The 10,944-nt window shown below is 34.8% G+C and overlaps 1 protein-coding gene across 1 annotated transcript; it reads left to right on the plus strand.

Moving 5' to 3' along the window:
- The first annotated feature begins 6,151 nt into the window (after window positions 1-6,151).
- Window positions 6,152-7,771, plus strand: LOC104611937 (putative UDP-rhamnose:rhamnosyltransferase 1). The gene has a single exon (XM_010279227.3). The coding sequence runs from the start codon at window positions 6,217-6,219 to the stop codon at window positions 7,639-7,641; it is 1,425 nt and encodes a 474-aa protein (XP_010277529.1). The 5' UTR covers window positions 6,152-6,216; the 3' UTR covers window positions 7,642-7,771.
- Window positions 7,772-10,944: the final 3,173 nt, after the last annotated feature.

A 10,944-nucleotide genomic window follows, 5' to 3' on the forward strand; every position in this document is an offset into this window, starting at 1 on the left:
TGGGTGGATAAGAATTGCTCAAAGGGTCTCTTTTTGTTGTGAACTGTTGGCTATGTTGCTTTCTTATCTCGACTTTGGGATGGTCATGGTTTAAGTTTAGAGGGAAGTTTCCGGCCTTGGAATTGTTTCTACTGTTTTGTTGGTGATATCCATCTTGTAATTTCTCTCTCTTCTTTCTTTCTTAATAAAATTTCTTTTTTATTTACTACCAAAAAAATGTATTGATTGGTAGTCAAGGGTGTGCAATTGGTAAATACATGTCACTTGTGTGGAAACCTTATGGAATCAACTGAACAACTTTTGCTTCATTGCAACTTACAACATGTGGATACACTTTTAAAATTTCACTCTTCAATAGCTAGGGGCCAATTCTGGGGGATCTTCAATGCTTGCTCTCCTCTTGGAGATTTTTATATCCATGTTAGTTTGTGTGTGTGCGTGCGCTTGTGTGGATTAAGTGTGTAATATGCATATGTTGCTCTGCTTTTTTACTGACACACTCTGGACTTGATCTATGCTATGGTGTTTTGCAGAGGCTTTGGAACTTCTCAACTGGGAAATTCTTGAAGACATACACTGGTCATGTTAATTCAAAATTTTGCATATCTTCGACTTTTTCTGTAACAAATGGAAAGTATATTGTCAGCGGTTCAGAGGATAACCATGTTTACCTGTGGGAGCTTCAAACCAGAAAAATGGCACAGGTATTGGAAGGTCATACAGATACTGTTATATCTGTCACATGCCACCCATCTGAGAATATGATTGCATCTGGTGCACTTGGGAATGACAAGACAGTGAAGATCTGGACTCAGGAGATGGACTGATTTTGCTTTTCTGGTAATGTGGTTGCTGTTATGAAGATTGGACTCATTGAAAATTTATTAATCTTTCAATTATTGCAGTACTACCCATATTGTAATACTCTAGATCATGATTCACGGCCAGATCTTTGTTATTCAAATGGAAAGTTGATACTATTTGTGTTTATCCTAACCAACATGGGTAATACAGATATCCCCACTTATGTATTTGCTAAGCTAGTATGGTATTGTTTCTTGTTGGATGTGTTCTTTCTAAAATGAAGTGTATTGGCATGCTAGTCCATTTTACTGTACAAATTTAGTGCAGTTTTGTAGTCTGTTCCGTTCTATTAGCATAATTTGTGTCAAGAGAGCTTATTATTGGGAATCCTCAAGGCTGCGTTTGGTAATTAGTGTAAAAAGTGATTTTAAATTAACCAACTTATTTCATTTTTGTATCAAACTTTGCTCTTATTTTGAACGCAAAACTGGTTGAAAAAACTTTCATTTTCAGTACAAAAATGCATTCTTACCAACAACCTGCAAAACCAAATTGAAGTGCAAATTCACGTTGGTTCTGCACTTGCATTCTTTCAAAATGCAGCCCTACTGTAATAGCTTTATGTCTGAGGTCATTGCTGGAAGACAATTTGGTATTATGATGGTTTTTCTTTCTATTTTTAGGGGAATTATCTAAAACCTCCTTTTCACTTTATTGACAATGCCTAAACTCCCAAGTCTTTCTAGATACCTCCAAGGAATTCCCTGTCAAAGGTTCCTGTAAATCATCATTATCATCCAACTCTTATCCCAACTTTTTGGTGTTGGCTTACATGCATCCTATTTTGCCATTCTGTTTTCTTTAATGCTATATCCATCATTCCATTGTTATATATTTAGTGCTTAAATAATTTCGTACTACTTCTATGCATGTCATTTTTGGTCTACCACCCCTTCTAACCCCTTCAGCTTGCAACAAACAAATCACTTATTATGGGTTTTGTCAAAAGTCTTCAGTACATGTCACCAAACCATCTTGGTATATGAATACCAAAAAAAAAGCGTAGTGAAGAGACTATGATATTGAAAGAATCATCTTGGTCTATTCTGAGAGGTGTGGCTGGAAAACCTTTTTTTCTTTCTAGGGTTTTGAGAGAAAACCCTAAAATTCAGAACTGTCGTTGGTTTCAGATCAGATTTGAACTGGTTTCATACAGAATTCTATTTTTCCTTGTTTTTGGAAGACCTAGGCCGGTTGTTATCAGTTGTTTAGGTGTTGTTGTTTTATTACAGTAGCTTCAAAAGTTTTTTATTACTAATTCTTGACCAAGAATGGAGTTCAAGAATCAGGGGGAAGGTGTTTTTGGGACTACCAATTCTGGTAACATGTCTGAGAATGCCTTTCATATTACAATTGTGAAGTTTGATGAATCCAACTACTTAGAATGGGCTCAATTGGCCATGATGGCCATTGGGGGTAGAGGAAAACTTAGCTACCTGTTGGGAGATTTGAAAGAACCATCTAAGGAGGACCAAATGTATACCAAATGGGTTCAGGAGAACTATTTGGTTATGACATGGTTCTGCAACTCTATGCAGCCACATATCAGCCAGAACTATTTGTGGGCAAAAACAACCAAGGAAATCTGGGATGTCATGAAAGAGACTTACTCCCAACCCCTTAATGTTGCTAGGGCCTATGAATTGAAGTGTGAGGTTAATAACTTTAAGCAAGGAAAGAAACCAGTCTCCGTTTACTTCTCTACTTTGAAATCTTTGTGGCATGAAATTGACCACCTAGAAACACTTGAGTGGGAAAGTCGGAAGGATGTACAGACTCATAGAAAGCAAGTTGAAACTAATAGAGTTTTTGAATTCCTAACTGGTCTGAATCCTGACTATGATATTGTGAGACAGTAAATACTAACAAGGGACAGTGTGACCTTATCTCAAGCCTACTCCTTGGTGCATAGTGAAGAGACTAGGAGAAAGGTTATGATGCAGCATCAGCCCTTCCCACCAGCCTTGGCAGCAGTTATCCTAGAGGAGGGAGGCATGGCCCGAAAATGCCTTGTGGGTCAGCACAGCACGACCCACACTTTGTGCGACTCACATGCAGGTTGTGTCGTGCCGACCCAACACGACCCAATTTACACATCTACTTGAACCTGCCCAATACTAGGGACAGGGTAGAGAAATTTAAGGATTCTCCATCCTTGATGAGAAATGAGGTGCCTTGCCCCTGAACTCGCCTGACATTGAGGAATGGTTACCTTGCCCTGAACCTGCATGACACTGGGAACGGGGCGGGGATGGGGTAGAGTGTCTTGACTATGGGGCAAGGAAATGGATGGGGTGCCCTATCCTGAACCCACCCGTTGTCATTCCTATACAATTGTTAATTATTAGTGGAATTAATGAAAATGTTAGCTTTTATAATTATTTATATTTATATTTTAAAATTAATCAAAATTTTATTTAATAATAAAAATTATTAATAAAACTAAATTTTTTAAAAAATATTTGTTCATAATCAATTAACAATAATTATTTTTTATAAATTAACATTAAATGAAAAATAAAATTATTAAATGTTTTAGATTTTCCTGTGCATCGCACGATCTTGCTAGATTAAATATAAAGGAGAATTCGCCAATGTCAATTGGGCCCATTGATTCTAAGTAAAATGTACCCATCAAGTAAATGTACCTAATAAATACAATCCTTCTACCATTAAAGTTCAAACTGAGAGTAAGGAAAGGACTTATTTCCTATACTTAGGAATATATTAGTGTCATGCCTCTTACTCAAATGAATACTAAGAGATCTTTGATTTCAATACTAATAGATTTAAGTATTCACTAGAGAAAACATATTCAAAGCATTCACTTTATTTGACAAAGTAACAAATCCTATCATAATGATCATCTACCCTAATTCATCATTTTTTTTTGGTAATGCACTAATTCACATATCAAAAGCAAATGTAGACCACTATCAAGTTGAAGGATTGTATGTAACGATGAAGATATTTTACTAATCACAAAGTCCAAGAACATATTACTATATTAGAAGTAATCTAATTCAGCATTTTTCTTGCCCTTTATCCAGTGTGGATGTAAGTAGCTGATATCTTTCCTCAATGGTGTTGGGAAGATACATTACAGTAGCTGAATTGAGTGTAAAATCAATTTCAGGACAGCAAGAACTTTTACCCTAAGTTTGTGTGAAAAATATATGCCAACAACAATGATAATAAGTAAATAATTCAGCCAAGTAACAGAAAAAAAAAATATAACAGTCACCACACAATAGCACACTAGAATTTTTAAGTAGAAAACTCCAAATTAGGGAAAAATCACGGGACCTATGGTCCATAAAAGTCCTCCACTAATTCAGAACTTAATGAATACAATAGTCTTCTCTAGTTGCAACTAGAGACTTACAAACATTAAGAAAATAATCCTTAGCTCACAAGAACAACATTAACATCACCAAATGCAAGGTGGATACAACACAAAAAAATGTTTAGATCTCACCAAATCTAAACTGGAGTGGGATTCTTAACTCCAACACTTAATATCATAAAAAATGGGCTTGAAACACCTCCAAGCTTGGCCTTGAATGGAGTAGAAAAATTAACTCTCTTCTTCTCTTCTTCACAATCTCAAAAAACCCAAAAACCCTCGATTCTGTGTTTTTTTTTTTTTTTTTCAGTTCGATGGTTACGAAACATGATGCCCAAATAAAAAAAAAAAAAGTGGAAGCTATGCGGCTCCTTTTGGGAGCAAATAAAAGTGGGTGGGCCCCTTATATGGGCTGGACCCACACCCAACAAATGGTGATGAAGCCTCTTGTCCTGCTGATATTTTGTTCCTGTTGAAGAATTAATTAAGCTTTTGTGTACTTTTCCGGTGGTGGCCAAGACTCAAAGAGAGGCGAATGGCTGAGCCCTTGAGGTTGAAAGCATTGTTAATTATAAAGAATTATTTGCAGTCTATTGTCGCTGTTCCTCTTTTGTTTATTTCCTGCTTGTGATTTTTTTTCTTTCCTTTTCCTGTTATATAACTTTCTGTCTTTTGTGCTGGATTATGATATGAAAAACATATAATACTCAAAAAAACAACTGATCAATAAACTGGAATCATAAAGTATTATTTATCAAAATTTATGGATGGGTTTTGATTGGTCAAAACTCTTTTCATATCATATCTTATTTTTCCCGCATCATATATTTTCCCTTTCTGTGCCATTCTTTAATGAATGTGTTTTTTTATCAAAAAAAGCAAAGAAAGAAGAAAAAAAGAGCCTGAAGATCCTACCAGTAAAAGATAACCACAGAGGTATAGAATTGTTCTACACGGCTGTACCCTACACAGGTTTGGGCTCGGGCTGGGCCCGCCCAAGTTGCACCCGTAGACATGGACAACTTCTGTTAATAAATATTAATGGTGCTGTCAGGAGGGTGAGTTTTGAAAAATAAAAGTTCACTGACATACATGGGTTCTTTGCTATGTCATTAAAGCATCTTTACCAAAAATAGTACATCATTAAAGCATTTGGTCTCGATTTTAAACTTGTGGAATTGGAGATGCCACATCATACTGGGGAGGTGTGGATAATCATCTTAACTGTCTCTCACTGAGCCGAGAAGAGATGGGTCCCAGTTTTGTTTTTGTCTCGATTTCTCGTAATTCAAATGATGTTGAAAACTCGATCGATAAGTGAAAACTTATAACCAGGTTCCAATTTTATTTCTCTGGATTGGGATTTTGTCAAACAGAATCCAGAAAGAAATTCAAAGGAGGATGGATAATTTTGACATTTTCAAAAAATTTTAAGTTACACATGTTTTAAGAGTAAAATACAAAAATCTCTCCAAAAATTACCAGACAATAATAAAAATTTCTCTTTTATTTTAACAAATATCTCCCTTAAACTTTTGAGAAATTCAATAAAAGTTTTCCTTCCATCACTGTCATAGACAAAAAATATTAAATTGATACACCAGTTTTTTCTAAATACCCATTCTACCTTTTTATAAATTATTTTATATACAAAATTATTGAAATAACCTCATTTTAACTCAACAAAAACCTCTTTTAAAGTTATATGTTTTCTTGTTAGGTTAAAATAGGATTATTTCAATATTTGTTATGTAAAATAATTTATAAAAAATAAAAAAGATATTTAAAAAAAACTGGGATATCAATTTAACGTTTGTGAAGGAATGGAGGTTTTGGCTAAATTTCTTAAAACTTCAGGAGAAGTATTTGTTAAAATAAAATTATAAGGAAGGTTTTTATGACTAGTGGGGACCAACTTAACACTATTTGAAACTAAAAAATGAAATTTTCCCATTGTGAATCACAGAATACCACCAGCTTCTCTCTCTCTCTCCATTCATTCAATCATGGAAAACGAGAAGGATAACCTTCACATCGTAATGTTCCCATGGTTAGCCTTCGGTCACATGCTACCATTTTTGGAGCTGTCCAAGTGCTTAGCTCAAAGGGGTCACCGTATCTCCTTCGTCACTTCCCCAAGAAACATTCAAAGACTCCCCCAAATCCCTCCCAGTTTATCACATCTCATCAACTTAGTCAACCTACCCTTACCTCCGGTCGATAACCTGCCGGAGAATACAGAAGCCACCATTGACCTCCCATACGACAAGATCCAGTACCTTAAGAAGGCCTTCGATGGTCTGGAGGAACCTCTGACTCGTTTCCTGGAGGCCTCGTCACCGGACTGGGTTATTTACGACTTTGCTCCTCACTGGTTGCCCCCGATTACTAACAAACTTGGTTTGCTTGGAGCCTGCTTCAATATATTCAACGCAGCAGCGCAAGTCTTCATTGTGTCACCGTCGTCGATGATGGGTGAGGAAGATCCAAGATCAGAGGCAGAGCATTTTACTGTGCCTCCCAAGTGGATTCCTTTCCCTTCCAATCTAGCCTTTCGCCTGCACGAGATCCGCCGAATATTTGACGCCGTCCAAGAGAACGTTGCAGGTGTTTCTGACATATTCCGGTTCGAGTCGACGGTCAGAGGCAGCGATATCATTGCTATTCGAAGCTGTGTCGAGTTCGAAGCGCAGTGGCTACGTCTCTTAAACGAAGAGATTTGCCGAAAACCCAATGTTCCGGTAGGCTTACTTCCCCCTTCGGTGCAAGACATCAGAGAAGGCGACGACGATGAGAGCTGGATCGCTATCCGTGAGTGGCTAGACAAACAGAAGAGCAGGTCCGTGGTTTATATTGCACTAGGGAGCGAAGCAACACTGAGTCATGAAGACGAGACAGAGCTAGCTCTTGGTTTGGAGCTATCGAGGTTGCCTTTCTTTTGGGTACTGAGAAGACCGCCTGGATCATCGGCAGCCGAGGAATTGCCAACCGGATTTGAGGACCGAACCAGGAGCCGCGGGGTGGTCTGTAGGGGTTGGGCCCCTCAGATGAAGATATTGGCGCACCCATCGGTAGGGGTATTCCTGACTCACTGTGGATGGAGTTCAGCCATTGAAGCACTTGGGTGGGAAGTCCCTCTGGTTCTTCTGCCCCTGACATCGACACAGGGCCTTTGTGCGAGGCAATTGGCGTGGGATAAGATTGGAGTAGAGATACCGAGAAATGAAGGAGACGGATCGTTTACGAGGAACTCAGTTGCCGAGACACTGAGATTGGTGGCCGTCAGCGAACAAGGCAACGCCTTGAGGACCAGAGCGAAGGAGATGAGAAAGATCTTCTGCAACAGCACTCTGCACGATGGATACATGGATAATTTTGAACGCCACCTCAAAAACCATAGGCTCCGTAATAAGCTCCTCAAAACAGACTAATTTTAAGTCGTTTCTGTAGTTAAATTAAAAATATTTGTAAGTTTTTTTTCTTCTCTTCCTTTCTGTTTGATTTTACCTGGAAAACCTTGCTATGAAATGGAAGTATTCGATCTGGGTTTTTTTCCTCTCATAGAAGAAACATAAACAGCTTAAAAAATGGACACAAATGGTCGAAGAAGCATTTGATCAAATGGGTTATGGGGTCAATGGCTGTGAACAACTTAAAACGTTGATTTAAGCAGTTTATCTGAATGGACCATGCAATTTGATTCACAGGCTCACAGCCACGTGGTCTTCCACTAAAGTACTTCAATGCAATTACCATGGTTCAAAGTTTCTCATCATGGAATAATTTCGACAAGGTCACGGAAAATGTGAAAGGAAATATGAAAACCCTTTGGTTGAAATTTTCAAAACTTCCTTCAAGATTCACAGGATTTTGCTTCGCACACATTTACTCGTGCTCAAAATCCCAATTTGTTTTTTTTTTTTATTTTTATTTTTTCAAGTGAGGCCTCGAGAGTTTGAAAAAATAAAAAGCCTTAACGGTGCACCTCTGTTAAGAAGCATTAACGGTGCACTAACGGAAGGTGAGTTTTGGAAAATAAAAACTCTGACATGGTGAGTTTTAGACATTTTTGAAAAGTTGTAGTGAGTTTAAAAAAATGTTGAAAACTCATGGTGAGTATTAAATAATTTCCCAAAACAAAAACATTCTTTATCCAAGTGATAACTAAGCAATTTGACCATTTGAATCAATTGATAAACCTATGAAGTCATAGTTAGGTAATAAAATTTTTAAAATACAAATAAATATACAAAAATACAAAAATGTAGAAAAAGTAGACACATTTATGATAGTTTTATTAACCAAATTAAAAAATAAGTGTAATAAAAAGAATTTTTTATTGATAATGAAAATGAAATACATACTTCAAAACTTACCAAAAATGAAATTATTTTACTATTTGGAAAAGATCAATAGTTCAACCTTTATGTCAAATGTATTAACATTTAATGTCATAAATAAATAATATAAAATATAAAATATAAAAATATAAAAATGAAAAAAATACATAAATATTGGAAAAAACACATTCAGGCACATGTATAATATTAATTAACTATCATATTAAACAAAAAGTAAGTGCGACATATTGGAATTATTTTTACACCAAAAAATAAAACAAATCAAGAAAAAAATTGAAGCATCTATAATTCTATATTTACACTACTGTTAAAAATATAAATAAAATTGTAGAATTTTCTTTAGACTAAAATCAATGTTTTGAAAACTGACCCCAAAATAGAACTGCTTTGGTTTTCGATTTCCAAGTTAGTAGTCCAATCGTTGCTACAACACCGCTTGCCCTCTTTTTAGTTCTTACACCTTTCTCATCTTTCTAAATCTCTATCAAATCCTAGATCATTTGATTCATTGGTATACGTCAGATTTTAATATAAGATCGGTGTTTAATCACTCATCTCTTGCATCAATTTTTCAATTTCTTCATTGGAGTGATAATTGTTTTTATTGCTACAACTTAAAAAGAATCACAAGAATGAAAAAACTCAAAATCAAAATGGAATAACTAAAAATCCAACTAATTTTGGCCATTAGGAATAATTGAACAAGATTTTGAGATATGAAGGTTTCTGTTATCATTTTTTTTTATTTTATAATTTCTATTTTTAAAATAAATAAAAAATTTGGAACTAGTTTGAAAGCAACCCAATAATCATTAATCGGGTCAAACATTTTAACGGTTAAACTGTTCGGATCAACAATTATCTGACCATTTCAATGGCTTTTTTTTTGGTAAAAGAGCGGTTCAGGGCCAAAACGGAACCGGTGACCTGACCATTTCTTGGGCCAAAACGGTTCAACCATCTAGTCTGGTCTAATTTTTAAAACATTAACTAAAATACTCATTTTTTCTTAATTTAGTTCATATTTAATTGTAAAGTTCAATTTAGTTCCTATTTCTGATAAATGAACAAAAGAAAAAATATATATACTATTTATAAAAATGTAGATGCATAGTGGAAGTTTTTTTTTGAATAAAATTACCCTCTATTTCTTTGTTTGATAAAGGGTATGAAAGTCATTTTATTACATCTTTAATGCCAATTTTTTATGACTACTAAAATTCCCATATTTGTCTATTTATTACATCTCTAATTGTAAGGTTGAACATGCAACTTCAATTATTACTTTTCACCTCATTTAATCCTCTTTCATTAAAGTTATACTTAAAGGTATTAATTTCCATTTTCTCTTATTAAATCCTATATTTAAATTATTTTTCACCAATAAATGGTACTAATTAGATCTATGTCAATACTTTTAATAATACAAACTCATATTTTAAGATAGCTAAAAAACAAAAGCATTTTTTATCCAAGTGATGGCTAAGCAATTCAACCATTCAAATCAAATTGATCAACCTATGAAGTCATAGTTAGGCAATAAAATTTTTAAAATAGAAATAAATATATAATATTACAAAAATGTAGAAAAAATTAGACACACTTACGATACTTTTATTAATCAAATTAAAAAAAAAAGAAAATTGTCTAAAATTCACCATAACTTTTCGGCATTTCTCTTTAACTCACCATATAACTTTTCAAAACATCTAGGGAACCTCATCTCATTAATTTGACCTTAAATAGACTAACGGCTGTTACTAGATTACCATTTTTCCCTTTATAGAAAAATGTAAAATATATACATATATATATATAATAACTAAAAAGACATGAAAAAATGAAAAGTTCAAAAATTTTTAAATTACTAGATTACCGTTTTTCCCTTTATTTGACCCCTACTATTATATTTGACTATTTGAGTGAGGACAATTATAAAAATTTTAAATTTATTCATATTTCATAATTATATAACTTTTTTTTTCAAATCTCAGTGGGAGAAATTGTGGCTTCAAAATAAATCCGCTAGTGCAACCAAATATGAACTCAAAATTGCTACAAATGTACAAACTTCACTTAATAGCTGTTGAAGGCCTACCCAAGGCACTGAAGCCACCGTTGATATCTGTCTCGGAGGAAAAAATGACAGCTAATGGCTTAATATCTTACACCATCAAGTCAAGAAAACCATAGCTGATGAGTAAACTCATTGGATCTTCCAACACTTCACCTCTTACGGTCAATTCCTTTTACCACCAATAATATTCCTGTCGTAGTAAAATTTAGCCGTCACCAAAACGTCGGGGTGCTCATCAAAACCAAAAAATCAAATCAAATTAAGGAAATGAAATCGGAAAATTCGATTAACTGAAC

Source organism: Nelumbo nucifera, chromosome 1, assembly GCF_055504915.1.
Source record: "Nelumbo nucifera cultivar China Antique chromosome 1, China Antique-T2T, whole genome shotgun sequence".
Taxonomy (NCBI): Eukaryota; Viridiplantae; Streptophyta; class Magnoliopsida; order Proteales; family Nelumbonaceae; genus Nelumbo; species Nelumbo nucifera.